This window comes from Pelophylax lessonae (assembly GCF_965119305.1).
Source record: "Pelophylax lessonae genome assembly, chromosome: 11".
In the NCBI taxonomy this organism is placed as follows: domain Eukaryota; kingdom Metazoa; phylum Chordata; class Amphibia; order Anura; family Ranidae; genus Pelophylax; species Pelophylax lessonae.
The window spans coordinates 27,708,875-27,731,277 of NC_138778.1; the positions used below are offsets into that span (position 1 = coordinate 27,708,875).

The 22,403-nt window shown below is 43.7% G+C and overlaps 1 protein-coding gene across 2 annotated transcripts in view; it reads right to left on the reverse strand.

Moving 5' to 3' along the window:
* Positions 1 to 9,635, reverse strand: part of USP36 (ubiquitin specific peptidase 36) — a 66,079-nt gene extending 56,444 nt beyond the window's left edge. For both annotated transcript variants that reach the window (XM_082272985.1, XM_082272984.1), the window contains exons 1-2: positions 9,512 to 9,635; positions 3,753 to 4,005 (exon numbers count right to left, since the gene is read on the reverse strand). In XM_082272985.1, the coding sequence (XP_082129111.1) occupies positions 3,753 to 3,996 (244 nt within the window). In that variant the 5' untranslated portion in view covers positions 3,997 to 4,005; positions 9,512 to 9,635. The remainder of the gene's footprint in view (positions 1 to 3,752; positions 4,006 to 9,511) is intronic.
* Positions 9,636 to 22,403: the final 12,768 nt, after the last annotated feature.

Genomic DNA, 22,403 nt, shown 5'->3' on the forward strand with positions numbered 1-22,403 from the left:
CCAGCACAGACCCCCCCTGTGATCAGTGAGTAATTAGAAATACTCACTGATCACCCCAGCTGCAGAATTGATCCTCTTCTCTTCTCCTCACTGACAGGATCTGTCAGGAGTAGAAGAGATCGAAGCCGTTACAACGGCTGTATTGACATTACATGACGGCTGTGATTGGTCACAGCCGTCATGTGATCAGGAGGGCCAATCACAGGGCCCTCCTGCCGAGGCTTGTTGCTCTGTGTCCTAGGGACACAGGCACATCGAGATCGCGCCGCTGCGCGTGCCCGCGGCGGCGCGATCTCTCTCCTTCTGAAGGACGTTCCGGAACGTCCATTCAGAAGGACGAGACTCCCACCCGGCCGTATATGTACTATGGCCCGGGTGGGAGGTGGTTAAAAAAACTTCCTGGGCAGAGATGCCCCATCCTCTTCCTTTTGGATGAACTTCTGGCTCTGCAGGAGCTAATAGTTCTGAGTCTTCTGTAAAGCTGCAGTAAACAAGCGCCCTCCTCTTCCATTGAGGGCATTTCTTAGATTGATTGATTATGAAACAATTCCCAAAATGAGGAAGATGAGGGAGTGGATCCTCGTCAGGACCTTATTTACTGCAGCTTCAAAGAAGACTCGGAGCTGTTGGATCCTGCAGCACCAGAGGTTCTTCCAAAAGGAAGAGGGCGGGCATCACTTCAGAGCTGGAGATTCATTTGAAAGGAAAAGGACAGGACATCACTGCACAGTGGGAGATTCATCCAAAATGAAGAGGACAGGGCAGTGCTGCAAAGCCAGGGATTCATCCAAAAGAAAGTAGATGGGGCATCCCTGCAAAGCTGAAGATTTACCCAAAAGAAAGATAATGGGGCATCACTGCACAGAGATTCATTCAAAAGGAAAAGGACAGGGCATTATTTTAAAGTCAGAGATTCATCCGGAAGGAAGAGGACGCCGCATGACTGCGCAACCAGAGATTCATCCGAAAGGAAGAGGATGTGGCAATATTGCACAGCCGGAGATTCATTCGAAAGGAAGTGGATGTGGCATCACTGCACAGCCGGATATTCATCCAAAAGGAAGAGGATAGGGCATCACTGCACAGACGGAGGTTCATCCGAAAGGAAGAGGATAGGGCATCACTGCACAGCTGAAGATTCATCCGAAAGGAAGAGGATAGGGCATCACTGCACAGCCGGAGATTCATCCGAAAGGAAGAGGGCATGGCATCACTGCACAGCCGGAGATTCATCCGAAAGGAAGAGGATAGGGCATCACTTTACAGCCAGAGATTCATCCGAAAGGAAGAGGACGGGGCATCACTGCACGGTTTTCTACAGGCTCCAGCTGCCTACACATTGTGGAACATTCTAGGCCGCTAAAGCTAGAGAAGATTTTTTTTTTTATAAATTTCATCCTAAAAGTGGAAAAACACGGACATATATACTGCTTGTTTTTTTTTTTTTTTTTTTTTATTGCTCAAACATACACTTAAAGAGGAAGTAAACTTCCCTGTGTAACTTTTACCTATAGGTAAACCAATGGTAAGGCTTACCGATAGGTACTGTAAAAATCTCCTAAACATGCACCATTTAGGAGATATTTACTTTACATGCAGCCAGTAGACCGCAGTATTATCGGTAAGCGGGCGCCGCTGGAAGGGCTTTGTTCTAAGGCAGGGGTCTTCAAACTATGGCCCTCCAGTTGTTCAGGAACTACAATTCCCATCATGCCTAGTCATGTCTGTGAATGTCAGAGTTTTACAATGCCTCATGGGATGTGTAGTTCTGCAACAGCTGGAGGGCCATAGTTTGAGGATCCCTGTTCTAAGGTATTTCATAATGAACTAGTATGCAATGCTTTGTCTTTTAGGATCTTATTTTTTTAGAAGGTTTACAACCTCTTTAAACAAGAAGTGTTTGCCAAAGTTTTTTTGGCTGTACTTCTCTTAGGGGTCACAGGAGTACAATTCCTTTTGTACTCCTGTGACCCAGAGTCAGCTTATAGCATGCTATTGGCCGCTATCAGTTGGTGGAGCACAGCCCCTCCAGGCTCTGGAAGGGACAAAGGGCAGCTGCAACATCACACCGACGCTGCATTATAGAGTTGAGTATGAATGTTTATTATTTCATGAATCAATACTTTCTCTTTAAGTGTACGGTGATTTTAGCCAATTCCCTGTACAGGAGTATTCACTTTCTGTCCTAGTAACAACTAAAACAGGAAGCAAGTAGGATCGTCCAGCCAGAACACTAACAAAACTGATAGATTACACCAGGGATAATCAAACTGTGGCCCTCCAGATGTTGCAGAACTACAAGTCCCATGAGGCATAGCAAGACTGACAGCCACAAGCATGGCACTTGTAGTTTTGTAACAGCTGGAGGGCCACAGTTTGCATATTCCTGGATCACACCTTCACTGAATTTAGGGGTTATTAATCCATCTGAGAACTCAATGTATACATACTTCCACAGAAACCAATGTAAAACATAGAACAATGCTGATTTCAGCTGTTATCCATTAGCCGCACTGCCCCCATCAGCTGCCAATACACACAGCAATTTTCAGGCGATGCCAACCCCTTTCTTCCAGCTTTTCTGTGCAAAGACAATCACATGAATCTAAGTAACCGGCACCAAAAGTAAAAAAAATTTCAGAGTGCTGAGATGATAGAGTGGTTGTAAATCTCAGACATGAAATATGAGCAAAGCATATCCCTCTACAGTGTGTACTTGTCTCTATCCAGAGCAATAAGTGCCATTTCTGTCTGCTGCTTTGTTCCTCTGCTATCTGCATGAGTCACTTCTGACATGTTTTCCTGACACCAAAAGAACTAAGGTGACAGGGGAGGGATCTCCTGCACACACCTTGTGATTGACAGTCTAGGCTCTGTTCCTGTGTGTGTGTATTGGGGGGGTCCTCAGGGACAGACCGGCAACTTTCGGCCCAGGGGGCAAATACAAAACAGAGGCCATGGGCGCAGCGACTCGGCCCCCTCCTACTTTCCCTCACCACCTGCCCACTCTCCCAAACCTCCTCCTGACCCTCATTCCAAGCTGGAGCCCTGCTCCAGATACTCTCTACTTACCAGCAGAATCGGGGTTCAGCAGGGGTCGGTTGGGGGGAGCTGGGACAGGTCAGTTGGGCATGGAACTGGCCTTTGCTCAGACACAGTTTACAGTTACACCATCCATGCTGGGGGGGCCTGTGCCTTGTCCTTATCTTCAACCCGCACTCACTCAGTAGGTCAGCGGTAGTGACTTTTACTTCTCTTCACCGGGAATCCTTTAGGCATGTCTGTGGCAGAATCAGTGCAGCCTTTTTTACGGGGCATCAGAGCGGCCCCAGGGGGCAAATGCCCCTCTGCCCCAGTCCTCCCCTGGGGGTCCCTTTCCTACAGTCAGCTCTCAGTGTTCTCACTGAGCTATGCAAAGTGAAACTTCAGGTCCCCCCTGCTATCAAAACCTCGAAGTGTGGACTTTAAACAGATGTAGAGAAGAGAGGACTGCAGATCAACAGGTACAACTTATCTAGGAGTATATGTTTCATCTCCAGGGTATCATCCAAGGACAGTAACTTCACTGGGCATATGTGAGGGTTTACAATCACTTTAAGAAAAGATAGTTGTAAGCTGCCTTCAACTGCTTGGTAATATTTGCAGTTGAAGGTACACAGCGCAGGCTTGAATCATGTGTATGGGCATCATTACAATTTACCCAAACAGCCCATATAACCTAAAATGACACCCAACAAAATCTGAGCACATACCCTGCCTGTGGTTCCCTTCTATACTCTTGTGTGGGGTGGAGGGTTGCAGCGCTGGAGACAGCAGGACATATTTGCTCTTCAAGGTCTCCAGTTGGTAGTGGAAGCTCTTGGTGGCCGGCTCAAATTCGATTTTCTGCAGAAGGATCTTCTTGGCAGAGGATGTGAGCAGCTTTCCCAGTTCCACATCTTCTGAGTCCTTCCGGCCAGGCTTTAGGGCATCCTTCAGTTTCTCTACAATCGGCATGTTTGCTTACTAATAAAGAAAGATGGAAATGGTGAGCGGAATGTTCAGCATTACTGTACCCATTTATGTCACATACACCACACTTCATCACTTACAGACTGGCTAACTGCAAATCTACATTATGATTTTGACGTTAATTACCTTGGTATCTTTTTTTCAGTAAGGCGGCTGGCTTTCAGATAAAAGTGGTCCCAGCGGCGGATGCACCACAAGATCACTTTCATAGACAGCAAGGGGGGGATGGTCTGACACTAACAATTGTGTGCACCTCCATCCCTAATTCCATTGCAAAAAAAAAAAAGGAGTGCCCAGATGGGACTTTGAATGAGGTGCACGCAATTTTTATAGACAGCGGGAGAAGTGCCCCCCTCCCGGTCATCGCCGAGCTTACTGGAGCCATTGGTAGGCCTGGAGCCAATCCCTCTGATGCCTGGGCAGGAAGCTGAAGGAGGACAAGATAGCCCCAACTCGGCTCTATGCCCTTGGAGGACTAGAGCGACGTCTGATGGTACTTCTGCCTCTCGGGCTTAAAGGGATTTTTTCTTTTGCTTTCAAAGGTAAATGAGAGATTTGGGGTTATTTTAACGCCAGATCTCTCAATAAATAGGACCCGACAGTGTAAAAAAAAAAAAAATTAAAATAAATAAGAAAAAAGAATTTAAAGCTCCCCATCCCTCTGAGCTCACACGTAGAAGCAAACGCATAAATAAGTCGTTGCACAAATACAGTGTGACAAAAAATATTGCAATGACCGCCATTTTATTCCCTAGGGTCTCTGCTTATATATATATATATATTATATAAAATGTTTGGGGGTTCTAAGTGACTTTCTAGCAAAAATTACAGATTTTTTTCTTGTAAACAACAAATGTCAGAAAAAAGCCTGGTCTTAAAGTAGGTAAAACTGCACGCACTCATTCAATACAGCATGATAGGTCAACTTTATGAAGAAATCTGGGGTCTCTCTACCCTAAAAATCAAAAAAAAAAAAAAAAAAAGTTATCTTTTGCTTTAAGAAAAAAAAAAAAAAAAATCATGTTGACATGGCCTGAGAACCAGAAGTGACGTTGACGTCGTTCCAGTCCTCCAAGGGTATAGAGATGACCGTCTTGCCATCACTCATCTCTATGAAAAAACACTGCCAAAGCCAGATGGTTCCCAGGTTCATAGATTACTAATTTGGGGGGGGGGGGGGGTACCTCTCCCGCCGCTTCTAAAAGTGATCTCGTGGGGCATCACTTTTATTGGAAAGATGGCTGCCTGGGGGAAAGAAGGTACCAAGGTAATGGCATCTAGCTGCAGCCATAACCCCAGTATTATAAAATTAATGATATAAATTAATTATTATTAAATCAAATTAATGATATAAAATATCATTAAATTTAAATGATATAAAATAATTATTATTAAATTAATGATATAAATTCCCAGGTAGGCAGTCGGCAAGTGGTAAAGCATAGCATGCTAGGTAGGGATTGATCGATTATCGGTGGGGCTGATATCGATTATCGTGGGGCTGATATTCACTTTTTTTTAAAGTATTGGTATCGGCCACAAACTTGCCGATATGACCGATATTTCTTCAGGGGGTTGTACCGAAGTACCTGCAGCTAGAGGCATCCCCCCGGTACCCTTCTTCAGACCCGAAGGTTGGCTTTCTTGTAAGGACAACTGATGCAGCTTAGCAGCCGCTGGATTGTCATTACAAGGAGTGGGAGGGGACGTCCCTCCCCCCTCCCGCGGCTCGCCTGGGTCTCCCGTCCCACTGGGAGACCCGAGCGACCAGCCGGGACTTCCGCCGGCTGGCCGAAGATCCGAACAAAGCCGCATTCGGCTCTGATCAGGTCTCTGATGTAGAAACCCAGAAGCAATGTCATAACATCACTTCCGGGTACTGGAGCCTTAAAAAAAAAAAAAAAAAATTACATCATTCAAAACAGCCAATTTTGGCGTTTTGAATGCTTTTAAGTGCGAAGGAGGGATTTGGGGTCTTTTAGATCCCTCCATAAAGAGTACCTGTCACTGCCTATTACTGTCACAAGAAATGTTTATATTCCGTGTGACAGCAATAAAAGTTATCAAAAAAATTTTTTTAAAAGGACAGTGTAAAAATAAAAAAACTTGAAATGTGCAGAATATCAGCACCTGATATCGACTATCGCCCTAAAGGTTGGCGAGAAAATCGGTATCGGCCCTGAAAAGAAAAAAAAAAAAAACATATTGGTCGATCCCTAATGTTAGTTATCTATTTACTCGGCGCAACATCATCTTTCATTTTATAAAAAAAATTGGGTTATAGATTATGTTTTTTTTTTTTTTTTTTTTTTACATACTGTCACCAGTGCAGTACAGCCTTATTATATGACTGGTGTGGCGGTGATCAGAGATACTGACTGGAGACAGTAAGTATGATAGTATGGAAAAAAGAAAAAAACGATATCATATGTTTTTGTTTATTTCATTTTTTTTAACATTTCTTTTCTTTCCTTTTTTTTTTAAATTCATTCATTCATGAACAGCTTGCTTTAGGTTGTGATTGGCTAAACTAATGACATGGTACAGGTAGCCAGTATGTAATTCAACAATAGGTATTCAAGCTTTTTAATAATTTTTCTTTTCTTAACATATTTCTTTCTTTTTTACTATGTTTTTTTTTTTTTTCACATCCTGTAGCTATAGTAGCACTGTGGGGTGTTATCAGGGATTTTTTTTATACTGTTATTGCTTATACAGTGAAAATCACTATACAAGCAATAGATTTAGCTGGGTTACGCACTCATGAACAGCTTTCTTTATGCCTCGTACACACGTACCGATCGTCGGCCGAACGATCGGCCGTCTTTTGTCCAGGGCTGTCGTGTCGGTTGAAAACTGCAAAAGACTGCACACGAATTTTGTCCGCCGACTACAGCCGACTGCAGAAGTGATGTCATGTGATGGTTAACTTTCCTTGTCTTTTTTCTTTTCTGAGCATGCCCAGTCTTGCAAATCTGCTGTCTGTCGGCCGAATTCTGTACTGACTGGCGAACAATCGGCCGTTCTGGTGTCGGCATACAAAAATTTTAATGCTTGCAGGACAGATTCTGTTCGGCCGAAAGTGCGCTGTCGGCTGTCGGAAGCATCATACTAACAAGCCGAAAATCGGCCGATCTGTCGTCGGTCGAATCTTTTCGGCCGACAATCTGCACGTGTGTACGGGCCTTTAGATTGTGATCTGTGATTGGCTAAACAAATTACAAGCTACAGGTAGCCAGTATGTAAAAAATGTACATTTTCTTTTTAAATTTTTTTTTTTCTTTTTTTAACATTTTTTTAATATTTTTTTTTAAACATCCTGTCATCGGAGCAGCTCAGTGTTACCATAGTAACACTATACTACTCTGGGGGGGGAACAGAGATTTCTTGAGATCTATGATTGGATAAACGAATTACATGGTATAGGTAGCCAGTATATAAAATATTATTATTATTTTTTTTTTTTTTTTCACATCTTGTCATCAGAGCAGCCACACTGTACTACTCTAGGGGAAGATCAGTTTTTTTTTTTTTTTTTTTTTTACAATGTTATTGCTTATATAGTGAAGATCACTGTATGAGGAACAGATTAAGGGGTCACAATGGGGTCATCCATGCAGAACAGTTTGCTTTAGTTTGTGATTGGCTAAACTGATCACATGGTACAGGTAGCCAATATGTAAAAAAAAATAATATATATATATATATATATATATATATATATATATATATATATATATATATATATATATATATATATATACATATATTATATAATAATAATTTATATATATATATATATATATATATATATATATATATATATATATTTATTAATAATAGTAATATTATTATTATAATATTATTATTAGAGTAATATATATATTTTATTTCTTTTTTTCACATGCTGTCATCAGAGCAGCTCAGTGTCACCATAGTACTACTATGGGGGAGGGGGGATTAAGGATTTTAGATTACCGTATAATTAATAGTTTTAGGTGTCACAAGCGGGTTAACCATTAATTGACAGCTTGCTTTAGGTTGTGATCTGTGAATGGCTAAACTGATCACATGGTACAGGTAGCCAGTATGTAAAAAAAAAAAAAAAAAAAAATGTTATATATATATATATTTATTAATAATAGTAATATTATTATTATATTTTTATTATAATAGTAATATATATATTTTATTTCTTTTTTTCACATGCTGTCATCAGAGCAGCTCAGTGTCACCATAGTACTACTATGGGGGGGATTAATGATTTTAGATTACCATATAATCAATAGTTTTAGGTGTCACAAGCTGGTTAACCATTAATTGACAGCTTGCTTTAGTTTGTGATCTGTGATTGGCTAAACTGATCACATGGTACAGGAAGCCAATATGTAAAAAAAAATATATATATATATTTTTTTTTTTCATATACTGTCACCAGAGCAGCTCAGTGTCACCATAGTACTACTATGGGGGAGGGGGGGGATTAAGGATTTGATATCACCATATAATCAATAGATTTAGGTGTCACAAGCGGGTTAACCATTCATTGACAGCTTGCTTTAGGTTGTGATCTGCGATTGGCTAAACTGATTACATGGTACAGGTAGCCAGGTACCATGTGTTTGCTTTGGGCCAATCACAGATCAGAACAGTAAGCAAACTGTTCATGAATGGTTAACCCTTTCATGACGTGGTGTTTACATTGGTATCCCGTCTGATGAACATGGTGGTCACGGGAGGGGCGCGCTCCTGACCCCGAGCAGGCATAGACACCCCGTCACAGTAGAATTACTGTGGGGGTCGGCAAGCGGATAAAGTACTAGAAACTAAAAGCAAAAAAAAAAAAAGTTTTTATTTTAACTTTGGGCAGAGTATGGGAGGGTTAGAACCCCGCCTGATTTTTTTTTTTTTTTTTTTTTGCCATCTGTGTCCCATTGGGGAGATTTCTTTTCACTTCCTGTTTCCCAACCAAAACAGGAAGTGAAAGGAAATCCCTCCAAATGAAGGGGGGGTCACCAGAATTAGTGTCCCCTTTACAGACAAATCTTAGGGGGGGACATTTCATTGAAGGTTATAGCCGGCTGTCACTGCCTCCTGGGGGCACACCATGGCAGAGAGGAGTCAGAGCGCCTCCTACAGGTGACACAGAGCATCAGGAGCCAGGAGGAGCTCAATCATGCCCCCCCCCCCAGGTTTCTCATATGGCAGAATATGTAAACATTCAGAGTGTCCCCCATCTCTCCTCACCATGTCAGCACAGTCAGTGTTGGGGGGGGGTTGTTGTTTATTTTATAGCAATAACCCAACCCCAGGCCAGACATGAGGGGGGGACCCAGCAGAGCAATGCATGTGCCTGGCAGGCAGTGACATGTGACTAGTGGGGGGGGGGGGGTGAGATGTCCTTTCCTGGCCCCCAAAATAGGAACACGTGACCAGCCCGGTCCCCCCTGACCCGCACACACATCCCCTCCCCCAGGACAGACGTGTCCCCGTTACTCACCGGGCCCCTCTGCAGCCTGGAAGGATTGGGCCACTTCCGCTCCCCTCCACTCGCAACATCCGCCCGCACTGCCTGACTCACCGCGCCGACTGATGACGTACCTGCGAGATGCACAATCATTTCCAGAACACCAGGCGACGGGAAATGATGTTAGACACACCTTCTTCAGAAAGTGTCTCCAATTACAGGGGGTGGCGGCCATGTTTGAGGAGACCAAGTGGAGGCAGGACCCAATGCGGACATCTTACTACACCCAGCTACAGCTTGAATTTCAGAGTCATTTTAGCATTATAGTGAGCGGATATGAATGAATTCAGTATGTTGTCATCTGTGATGCTGTTTTAATGTTACATTTTGTAACATTCTTGAGGCCAGCAGTACTAAGGTGGCGGAGGCCATGTTGGTACACCCAGCACTGATCAGAGCCAAACATTTATACTTTCAAAATTAAACATCCAAACAGCATCACAGATATCAATACACTGTATTTATTTATTATTTATTTATATCCGCTCTTTTTTTTTTTGCTAAAATGACTCTGAAATTCAAAATGTAGCTGGGTGTAGTAAGATGTCCGCTGCCGCCTTCCTCTGACTGCAGATCACCTGTCAGATTAGCAAACCTGGCATACTTGCCAACTGTCCCATTTTTGCAGGGACAGTCCCGGCAAATAGGAGCCTGTCCCGGGTAATTTACATTGTCCCGGCAATGTACTTATTTACACTTTATTTATACTTACATGTTACTTTTTTTTGTATGGTGACACCCGAGCACATTTGACACTTTAGAATTGCAGGGAATTGTGATGAGAATTTTAAACTTTAGACAGAAGTAGTGCATAGTTGCCAACATTTAAAAAATATTTCCAGGGACACTTTGCAGCACAGCTATCAATTACTTACCACACCCACTTCCCTGATGCTCCGCCCACTCTGCATAATTTATCTCACCTACTTATCAGATTATAGAGTCTACTCCAATATAGAGAGAATTACAGGAAATTAAAAAGGGAATTTCAAGCGTAAAGCGGAGTTCCACCCTGGGAAAGCTTTTTTTAATAAACATACCCCCGGGACAGTCAGGGCTAGTGCATTCCACAATGGATAGCCTCTGATCTTTCCCGGGTTGCACTTAACTTTTAGAAGAAATACTTACCTTGAAAATGTATTCTCCAGCGCTGCCATCTCAGGTGTGGGCAGCTGAAGCCGGCGCGATCCTCTTCTGTGTCCTCTTCCGTCTTCTTCGGTCCCACGATGCACTGCGCCGGCCCCGCCGTCACTTACGGTGCGGCAGCGTCATCCCTGCACAGCTTCTGGGCATGCCCAGAAGCTGTTTAGAAGGGAATGACACGCGCGCCCCGGAACTGACGTTGGGGCCGGTGCAGGCGCAATGATTCCTGGGAGCAATGACGTGCAGCTCCCAGGAATCATTGCAGAGCCAGGAAGTGACGAATCGCTGTGGCCGCCGAGGGGAGGAAGAGGAAGTAAGGTAAGTATATTATCTTCTAAACGAGGTAAGTAAAAAAAAAAAAAAATGCGATTATCCATTTGTTTTTCAGGTGACCCGGAGCAAGAAGATGGAGGTAAGTATAAATTTAGGGTGGAACTCCGCTTTAAGTGCCACAGTAGCAGAGTTGGAATAATTCTCCCATTACCTGGGTCAGGCTCCTATTTGTAGGGACTGTCCCAGGAAAAAAGGGACAGTTGGCAAGTATGGTATTGCAGCTGAATGGGAGAATTATTCCAACTCTGCTACTTTGGCCTCAAGTTTAAAATTCTGTTTTCAATTTCTTGTAATTCTCTCTTTATTGAGTAGACCCTATAATCTGATGATAAGTAGGCGGAGATTAATTATACGGAGTGGGCGGAGCTTCAGGGAAGTGGGTGCCTCATATCACATACTTGCCAACTGTCCCGTTTTTGCAGGGACAGTCCCGGCAAATAGGAGCCTGTCCCGGGTAATTTACATTGTCCCGGCAAGCGCCCGGCAATCGGGCTGCCTGTAATTCCCCTTCACAGGCAGTCGGTGCCAGTAAAAACAATGGTTGCGGGGCGACATCGCCTGCTGGGCTCGGGAAAGCTTGTACAAGCTCGGCCAGGCGAGCGCATGCGCAGTTACGTAATGGCACCATTAGAACATAATTATATCAGATAGAATAATTCAGTTTTATCGTACTTATTTACACCTTGCACTTTATTTATATTTACATATTCCATTTTTTGTATGGTCCCATCTGAGAACATTTCACACTTTAGAATTGCAGGGAATTGTGATGAGAATTTAAAACTTTAGGCAGAAGTAGTGCAGCTGAATGGGAGAATTATTCCAACTCTGATAATTTGGCCTTAAATTTGAAATTTCCTTTTCAATTTCCTATAATTCTCTCTTTATTGAGTAGACCCTATAATCTGATGATAAGTAGGCGGAGATTAATTATGCGGAGTGGGCGGGGCTTCATGGAAGTGGGTGTGGTAAGTAATTGATAGCTGCGCTGCAAAGTGTCCCTGGAACTTTTTTTCAAATGTTGGCAACTATGATATCAGTGGGAAAAATAATGTTCCAAGGGCCAAGTAAAGGCAAGCAAAGGGCCGCTTCCGGCCCATGGATGGCAGTTTGGAGACCACTGCCATAGGTAAATGAAAAGCTTTCCAGATGCCCCTGAACTCTCTCTTTATACAAAAACTAGGAGCCGTAAACCCTTGACTTTTCCTGCAGCACCCCCTGCAGGTGAAAACAGGTGTTGTGGTGCAAACCTTGCACTATAAAGTCAGGTTGGAACTATACAATATCCGTATTCTCCAAAAATAATCCATACACAGCCCTGGAATCTATTTTTTCATGAAATTGTTTCATACTGTGTTTTTATGTTCCCTTATAAAGTTCTTGGCAAGCCCCCTCACTTCTGGAATGCTAAAAATTAGAGCAAAGTAACAGCCCACCGTCCCGACCATGCATAATGACTTTAAGCAGCCCAAAGAATATGCAATGTGTGGAAGGAAAGAAAATTGCTCAATTCCCCCATCAACCCAGTCAGTGTTGATGGAGGGAATCCCTCCCGCAGCGCTCTTGTGTTCTGCCAGCAGGGAGCATCTCCCCACTGGCAGAATATAATGATCACTAACTGGCTGATATAGCCGCCAGCAGTGATCGCATGCAAAAAAATCGAACAGGCTGGTTGTACTGAAGTTGAGTGATGGATTGACTTCAGTACAACCAGTCATGCCCATAGATGGATCGAATGTCGTATGGTATTGCTGAACCGGCCAAGATTCGACCCATATATAGCACACTTCCTTCCTGCTGCGGCATACCCTGACCCCCGCCTATCTAAATTCTGGTGTCGGAGCTTAATCAGAGGGATGATAACAGTCCTCCCATGTGACAGTGTTCAGGCCTGGTGATTTGCCAGGTGACCTCACATGGGGGAGGTCACCTGCTCCCTCATACCCAGAATACCTGCTGTGTTAATAAGGGTTCCAGGAGTGCGAGGAGGTGGCACGGCTGACTGGTTGGGTAAGTATACATGCTTGCTGAGATGAGCTGTCACTTTGCATTGAACTTTTTTAAGCATACTAAAATGACATATACTATCATTGGTCGACAGACCACTTTAACCACTTGCCGACCTCCCCACGCAGATTTACTGCAGCAGGGCGGCTCGGCTACGCACAGAGTTGTATAAAGTACTCGAAACCCATACTTGAGTAAAAGTACAAGTGCTCGATCAAAAAGTGACTTGAGTAGAAGTACTAAAGTATTCAACATTTTTTGTACTTAAGTATTGCAAGTAGTTTTTTTTTTTTAATTTTGCTACTCAAGTACTGAAAGTAAAAGTACAAGTACTGTGTTATGTAGTTATTAAAGAAAGAAGTCAAAAGTTTGAACATCATATTGTTTTTTATTATTTCAAATGCAGCTTTTATTTATACATAGAGTAGTATTTATTTTCGTATGCGCTGATAATACACATGTTTTGAGCTTCATGAAAACTGCCATCTACTGTTCTGGCAGTGGTAATTTTTATAATAGTAATGAGTAACTATGCAGCACAAAAAAAAAAAAATATTGGAGTAGAAGTATTGAAATCATCGAAAAAATGTAGTGAAGTAAAAGTGGAAGTAGGAGAAAAAAATTCTACTCTAGGAAAGTACAGATATCGCCTTTCCGTACTTAAGTACAGTAGTGAAGTAGTTCTACTTAGTTACTATACATCTCTGGCTACGCATAATCACGTAGATCTACATGATTATGTGCGCGAGGATTTGGCAGCACGTGCGCGCCGCCAGAGTCGCGCTCCCGCTGTGATTAGACACAGCGGGAGGCAGACTGTGGAAGGAGTGGGCTTGATTGCCGCCGGCCTCTCGCGATCTTCGGCAAAACTGACAGGAGAGCCGTCTGGTATGTAAAAAATGTAAGACAGCTCTCCTGTCAAAGAGCTAATCTGAATCACCGATCTCTCTCTGCCTCTGTTCAGTCCATCCCCAAAACAGTTAGTAAGCACATCTAGGGAACACATTTAACCCCTTGATCACCCCCAGTGTTAACCCCTTCCCTGCCAGTGTCATGTAAACAGTAACAGTGTATATTATTTCGCATGGAAAGGCATGGAAAGTAGGTTATATGGTTTCCAGTGGCATAGTTCACACCGGTGCGGTCAGTTCCAGAAACAAAAGTAGAACATGCTGCATTTTTCCTGCACTGGACTGTACTGGACTGTGGTAAAACGCACTGGAATGCACTGGAAAGAAGTGATCGACCGATATCGTTTTTTTTAATGCCGATACTGATATTTTGGTCATCGGATATCGGTATCGGCCAATATCTGTAAAAAAAAATTATTATTTTTTTTTCTAAAGGTACTCCTTGTGGGGGGATCTGAGGGTCTAAAAGACCCCAAACCCCTCCTCGGCACCAAAAAGCATTCAAAACGCAAAGTTTGGCTGTTTTGAATGCTGTCAATTTTTTTAATTCAACGCCGAGTACCCGGAAATGATGTCCTGACATCACTTCCGGGGTTTTTACATGGAGACCCGGGTCTTCTCTTCGGCGGCGGTGGAGGTAGGATGCCCGGGTCTCCCGGTGGGATGGGAGACCCGGGCGAGCAGCGGAAGGCGGCGGGAGGGGGGACGTCCCCTCCAGCTCCCTGTAATGACAGCCGAGTGGCTTCTCAGCCACATCGGTTGTCATTACAAGTCAACCAACCGTCGGCTATGGATGCCGATACCAGGGTGATGCTTCTAGCTGCAGGCATCACTCCGGTACAAGCACTTTCCCGAAATATCTGTAACCTCAGGGGCCGATTCCGATATATCAGGGAAAGTGCATATCGGCCACGGTTATATCAGTGTTGCCGATAATCGGTCGATCCCTACTGGAAAGCATTAAAGATGCAGCGGACCCCAGTACAGTTAAATAGAAAGCAAAAATAGAAGAAAAAAAGCATCTGGAATGCATCCGGAAATGCATCAAAAACGCACCGGAATGCGTCAAGAACGCGCTAAATCCTCACATGCAGAAACACATGCAGAACGGATCTGGAGGGCGTTTTTGTGATGTGAACTTGCCCTTAACAACTTCAATACCGCGCATTTTAATCATTTTTTTTGAGACATATAGAGCTTTCTTTTGGAGGTATTTATTTACCACTGGATGTTTTATTTTTTGTTAAAAAAAAAACAAAAACAAAAAACCCCTGAAATTTTTGAATAAAAAAAGATTTTCTTAGTTTCTGTTAAATTTTTTTGTAAATAAGTATTTTTTCTCCTTCACTGACGGGCAATGATGAGGTAGCACTGATGGGCACTAATGAGGCGGCACTGATGGGCACTGATGAGGCTGCATTGATAGGCACTGATGAGGCAGCACTGATGGGCACTATTGAGACGGCACTGATGAGGAGGCACTAATATGCAGCACTGATGGACACTGATGAGGCTGCACTGATGGGCACTGTTGAGGCAGCGCTGACGGGCACTGATGAGGCTGCACTAATGGGCACTAATGAGACGGCACTGATGAGGAGGCACTATTATGCAGCATTTATGGGCACTGATGAGTCGGCACTGATGGGCACTGATGAGGCAGCTCTGACGGGCACTGATGAGGCGACACTGATGGGGCTGCACTGTTGGGCACTGATGAGGCGGCACTGACAGTCACTGATGAGGCAGCACTGATGGGCACTATTAGGATGGCACTGATGAGGAGGCACTATTAATGTATGCAGCATTGATGAGGCGGCACTGATGAGGCAGCACTGATGGGCATTGATGAGGCAGCACTGATGGGCACCAATGAGATGGCACTGATGAGGAGGCACTAATATGCAGCACTGAAGTACACTGATGAGGCTGCACTGATGGGCACTGTTGAGGTGGCACTAATGGGCACTAATGAGATGGCACTGATGAGGAGGCACTATTATGCAGCATTAATGGGCACTGATGAGGCGGCACTGATGAGGCTGCACTGATGGGCACTGATGAAGTGGCACTAATGGGCACTAATAAGACGGCACTTATGAGGAGGCACTAATATTCAGCACTGATGGACACTGATGAGGCGGCACTGACAGGCACTGATGAGGCGGCTGCACTGATGAGGTAGCACTGATGGGGTTGCACTGTTGGGCACTGATGAGGCGGCACTCACGGGCACTGATGAGGCAGCACTGATGGGCACTATTAGGATGGCACTGATGAGGAGGCACTATTATGCAGCATTGATGGGTACTGATGAGGCAGCACTGATGGGCATTGATGAGGCTGCACTGACAGGCACTGATGAGGCTGCACTGATGGGCACTGTTGAGGCGGCACTGATGAGGCTGCATTGATGGACACTGATGAGGTGGCTGCACTGATGAGGTGGCACTGATGGGCACTAATGAGACAGCACTTATGAGGAGGCACTAATATGCAGCACTGATGAGGCGGCACTTACGGGCACTGACGGGGACTGATGAGGCTGCACTGACGGGCATTGATGAGGCGGCACTTATGGGCACTAATGAAATGGCACTGATGAGGAGGCACTAATATGCAGCACTGATGAGATGGCATTGATGAGGCAGCACCAACTGGCACTGATGAGGCTGCTCTGATGGGCACTGATGAGGTGGCACTGACGGGTACTGATGAGGCAGCACTGATGAGGAGGCACTAATAAGCAGCACTGATGGGCACTGATGAGGCAGCAGTGACAGGCACTGATGAGGCTGCACTGATGGGCACTGATGAGGTGGCACTGACGTGGAGACACTACTATCCAGCACTGACGGGCACTGATTGGCGGCATTGTATTTTAGTCTACATACTTTGTGCAAATTGGCATTCATCTACCTAATCTCAGAAAGCTGGGGGTGTGCAATATTAATTAGAATAGAATACAATAGGCCTTGAAGTAATAAAATATAGAAATGTGTTATTTACCAGAAAACCACTAGGTGTCAGTATTGTAATGAAACAAAGTTGTGGCACGTGCCAGGAAAATAAATTACCTTCTACTGGTAATTTAAAATATATCCACCAGGTGTCAGTAGAAAGATTTTTTTTGAAGGGGACCTGTCAGAGAAGGAATTTGAGAGCTACCAATGCTGTGTTGTTTTTTAAGATGTCACCTCCAGGGCTGTCATTCTTATTCTTGCTTCTCTGTTTAGTGTGACAATACTCCAGAACAAGTAGGCTTAGGTGTTAGATGAACTCATTTCATTGGCTGCTCACATCCTGTTCGCTTTGTTATGGTGGCCATGCACGTAACAATCTGATCGAATGATCCTTCAAAGAATTGGAAGATATGATCGGATCTAAGAATTAAAAAAAACACTCATACAGTGTCATCGATCAATTTCAAGCAGAATCGATTGATGTATTCAAAATTATTCTGATTGGTCTGGAGGAAAAAATTCAGTCCTGGGAAAGGTGGCCATGCACGGGTGGATAAATCATGGATTTCTTTTCTGATTGATCTCTTCCAATCTATAATTGACAATGCAATCGATCATTATGCCCCACACAGTGAACTGAATTTTGATTACCAGTTAAAGAAAAACTCCACTCTGTGTGATCTCTGTTTATCGCAAGGATTTTAATAAACTTTGTTGCACATTCCTACCTTTTGGTATTCTGAAGGAATCCCTGTTTGTTTCTCTGTGTCCATGTGGTAAAGTGAATCTGTATGGGAGTGATTTTATAATTATCAATCAGCTGCTGCACCTGCAGGGCTCTAATTAGGAAAGCGGCAGAATCTGCATCCCTTCCGATGTGATTTTCATTTGAGAGTATCTCACCAAAAATGACATTTTTGTTGCAGGGGATGCTCAAAACCTGACTTGTAATCTTAGTGCAGACTTCTGTGAAAATTGGTGAGCCAATCGCACAAGCAGGAAATTATGTTTCTGGGGGTGTGGTCAGTATACATTCTGTGTACAGAAGAGCTCCAGGTGGCCATATTGCATTGCATTTTACAGAAAATGACAGCGCTGCAGATTGTAAAGGAAAGGTCCTTTTTAATACCCTCTATAATAAGACTTGTGACGCAATTGTTTACACTTTATTTATTTTTTTATTTGCTATTTTTTTTTTTTAGCCACGAAAGTGGAGTTACCTTTTTCCCCTTGACCTCCCAAAGATTTACCCCCCTTCATGACCAGGCCATTTTTTTTTGCGATTCGGCACTGCGTTACTTTAACTGACAATTGCACTGTCGTGCAACGCTGTACCCAAATTTATGTAATAATTTTTTACCTACAAGCTTTCTTTTGGTGGTATTTGATCAGTTATGCGGGTTTATTTTTTGCGCTATAAACAAAAAAAGAGCAACAATTTAGAAATTTTTTTTTATATATATATATATATATATTTTTTTTTTTTTTCTTTTTCTTACTTTCTGCAATAAAATATATCCAAATTAAAAAATAAAAAAATTCAAATTTCCTCAAAAATGTAGACCAATATGTATTCTGCTACATATTTTTGGTAAAAGTAAAAAAAACCCCAATAAGCGTATATTGATTGGTTTGCGCACAAGTTGTCGCATCTACAAACTATGGGATATATGCTGGAATTTTTATTTATTTATTTTATACTAGTAATGGCAGCAATCACCAACATATAGCGGGACTGCAATATTGCGGTGGCCAATTGGACACTAACTGACACTTTTTTTTGGAACCAGTGACACTAATACAGTGATCAGTGCTAAAAAAAAATATCCACTGTCACTGTACTAATGACACTGGCTGGGAAGGGGTTAAACATCTAGGGCGATCAAAGGGTTAAATGTGTGCTTAGCCAGTGTTTTTGTGTACTCTGGGAGGTGATTTTACTTAGAGATGTGATAAATTTTATTCCCCGGTTTGCAGGGACAGAAAATCCATCACTTTCCCCTGTCAAGACGGAGCTCTGCCTTGTTTCTATAGTTTATATAGTCACAGCTCCATCCAGCCTCTCTTCCTGATGATCGGCGGTGGACATCCATTGGCCGGCACCCGCTGATTGGCTTCTGCTGTGACAAATTTACAGCAGAAGCAGCTCGTGTGCGCCCCCTACACGGAAGTGCAGAAACCCGTTTATACTGTATGTGTGATTCTGCACAGTACAGCCGCCCTGTAGCAGGGATAGACCGATATGGTTTTTTCAGGGCCGATATCGATATTTTGGTCACAACGTATCGGTATCGGCCGATATGGTCCGATATTTTGTACCTTTAAAGTTTTGAAAAATAAAGACAATTTTTGACACAAATCTGGTACTGAACATGTTAATTTTTGTTTAATGCTTAATGGCTGGCTGGCTGACTGGCCCCCTGTGGTGGATGGCTGGCTGGCTGGCACCCTGTGGTGGGTGGCTGGCTGGCACCCTGTGGTAGGTGGGTGGCTGGCACAGGGGCTGTGGGTGGCTGGCTGGTACAGTGCCTGTGGCTGGCTGGTACAGGGCCTGTGGATGGGTGGCTGGCTGGCACCCTGTCTGTGGGTGGTTGGCTATCTGGCACCCTGTGGTGGTGGGTGGCTGGCTGGCTGGCACCCTGTGGTGGGTGGCTGGCTGGCTGGCACCCTGTGGTAGGTGGGTGGCTGGCACAGGGGCTGTGGGTGGCTGGCTGGTACAGGGCCTGTGGGTGGCTGGCTGATACAGTGCCTGTGGCTGGCTGGTACAGGGCCTGTGGGTGGGTGGCTGGCTGGCTGGCTGGCACCCTGTCTGTGGGTGGCTGGCTATCTGGCACCCTGTGGTGGTGGGTGGCTGGCTGGCTGGCACCCTGTGGTGGGTGGCTGGCTGGTACAGGGCCTGTGGGTGGCTGGCTCACTGGTACAGTGCCTGTGGCTGGCTGGTACAGGGCCTGTGGGTGGCTGGTACAGGGCCTGTGGGTGGCTGGCTGGTACAGTGCCTGTGGCTGACTGGCTCGCTGGTACAGTGCCTGTGGCTGGCAAGTACAGGGCCTGTGGGTGGCTGGTTGGCTGGTACAGGGTCTGTGGGTGGCAGGTACAGGGCCTGTGGGAGGCTGGCTGGCTCGCTGGTACAGTGCCTGTGGCTGTCTGGCTGGCAACGGGCTGCTGTGGGTGGGTGTATGGCTGTGATACACTCCCGCGAGACTAGTCCCGACTCCAGACGAGGCTGTCCAAGGCGATGGAGGCGGCCTAAGAAGGCAGAATGACGTCACAAAAATATCGGCAATATCAGCCAGTTCCGGGGCCGATACCGATATATCGGGGAAAGTGCATATCAGTCACCGATATATCGGCATTGCTGATAATCGGTCTATCCCTTTCCCTGTAGCAGTAAATTTGCTATGGGGCGGACATGAAGTGGTTAAGGAATGATCGTATTTGTTTCCCCATGTAAATTCATAATCTGATTAATCAAAACCTGATCATATCAATAAAAAAAGTACTGTATCTTGGTGCTGACGATTGATGCAAAATGGCCACTAGATGGCGCCAGCAATATTATCCATAATATTCCACCCTGGCCGATCTCAGTTTGATTGAATCTGATCTTAATTTGAGTCTAAATTGTAAAAAGTCTAAAAGTAAGTTATGCCTATTGGATCGTTTGCAGATTTGATCATTTTGATAAATTTTCAGATAAAAAAAAGTGTGTACGGAAACCATTATGGTGGCAATACGTGGAATGATCTGATGGAACGAGTCTTCAAAGAATTGTTTAAAATAATCAGATCTATGGATTATCAGAAAAAAAAAAAGTATACAGTGTCATTGATCGATATTAAGCAAAAAATGGATTGATTTTATTGAAATTACTGATAGGACTGGGATGGAATGGAGATAATTGGATATGATCACTAAGTGTATGGTGCATTGAACAATCTTTTCGATCTGATAGTAAATTGATGGGAAATACGATTGTTTATTAAATCATTCTGTGTATGGCCGTCATTAGGCTGATGTCATACGGATCATTTTGTAGCAGCGATTCCAAAAAGGCTACAAATCACTGATGCCATTGATGAACACTGATATTAGCTAGGAAATTAATCGTTATTAATTGGTGATTTGCTGCCAACAAATGATTTCTTGCAACTGCAAAATCAATACTCCTGCTATATTGTTATATTAGCGTTCGATGCAGCAAAGATTTGTAGCTAAGCCACAGAGTTGAATGAGGAGCCATTGCTGTTGGTGAGCTTGTTATGAGTAAGGACTCAATGAACCACTTAAACCTCCGGAAGGTTTTACCCCCCTTCATGACCAGGGCATTTTTTGCTATTCAGCACTGCGCTACTTTAACTGGTAATTGTAAGGTCATACAACACTGTACACAAATTACATTTTTTTTCCACACAAATAGAGCTTTCTTTTGGTGATATTTATACACAACTGGGTTATTTTTTTTTTTAGATATAAACGTAAAAAACACTGAAAAGTTTGAAAAATTATATTTTCTATTTTCTGTTATAAAATATATCTTTTTATTATAATGTATTATTATCTGCATTTCTATCTAGAAAATTAGATTTTTTATTTATTGATTTGCGCTATATGATTGTTCTCATTGTGTAGCAGGTCATTTATTCAGTTTTTAATATATTTTTCTTTTTTTACAAATTTTGTTTTTCTTTTTTACATTTTTAATTTTTTTTTACATACTGTCTTTAGTGTAGTTCAGTGTCACCATAGTGATGCTGTACTACTCTGGGGGGATGTGACAAGGAATTTTATTTATTTTTTATTTATTTTTTTACACTGTGATTGCATGTTACAGTGATAATCACTGTAACGACAATCGCTTGAACTGTCATGAATGGCTTTCTTTTCATGACTATTACACATTACTATTGTGATTCTGTGATTGGCCACAGCTATCACATGGTACAGAGTGCTGTGATTGGCCACAGCTATCACATGGTACAGGGTTCTGTGATTGGCCACAGCTATCACATGGTACAAACTACTGTGATTGGCCACAGCTGTAACATGCTACAGAGTGCAGTGATTGGCCACAGCTATCACATGGTACATGGTGCTGTGATTGGCCACAGCTATCACATGGTACAGGGTTCTGTGATTGGCCACAGCTATCACATAGTACAGACTGCTGTGATTGGCCACAGCTATAACATGCTACAGAGTGCAGTGATTGGCCACAGCTATCACATGGTACATGGTGCTGTGATTGGCCACAGCTATAACATGGTACAGGGTGCTGTGATTGGCCACAGCTATAACACGGTACAGGGTGCTGTGATTGGCCACAGCTATAACACGGTACAGGGTACTGTGATTGGCCACAGCTATAACATGGTACAGGGTGCTGTGATTGGCCAAAGCTATAACATGGTACAGGATGCTGTGATTGGCCACAGCTATAACATGGTACAGGGTGCTGTGATTGGCCACAGCTATAACATGGTACAGGGTGCTGAGATTGGCCACAGCCAT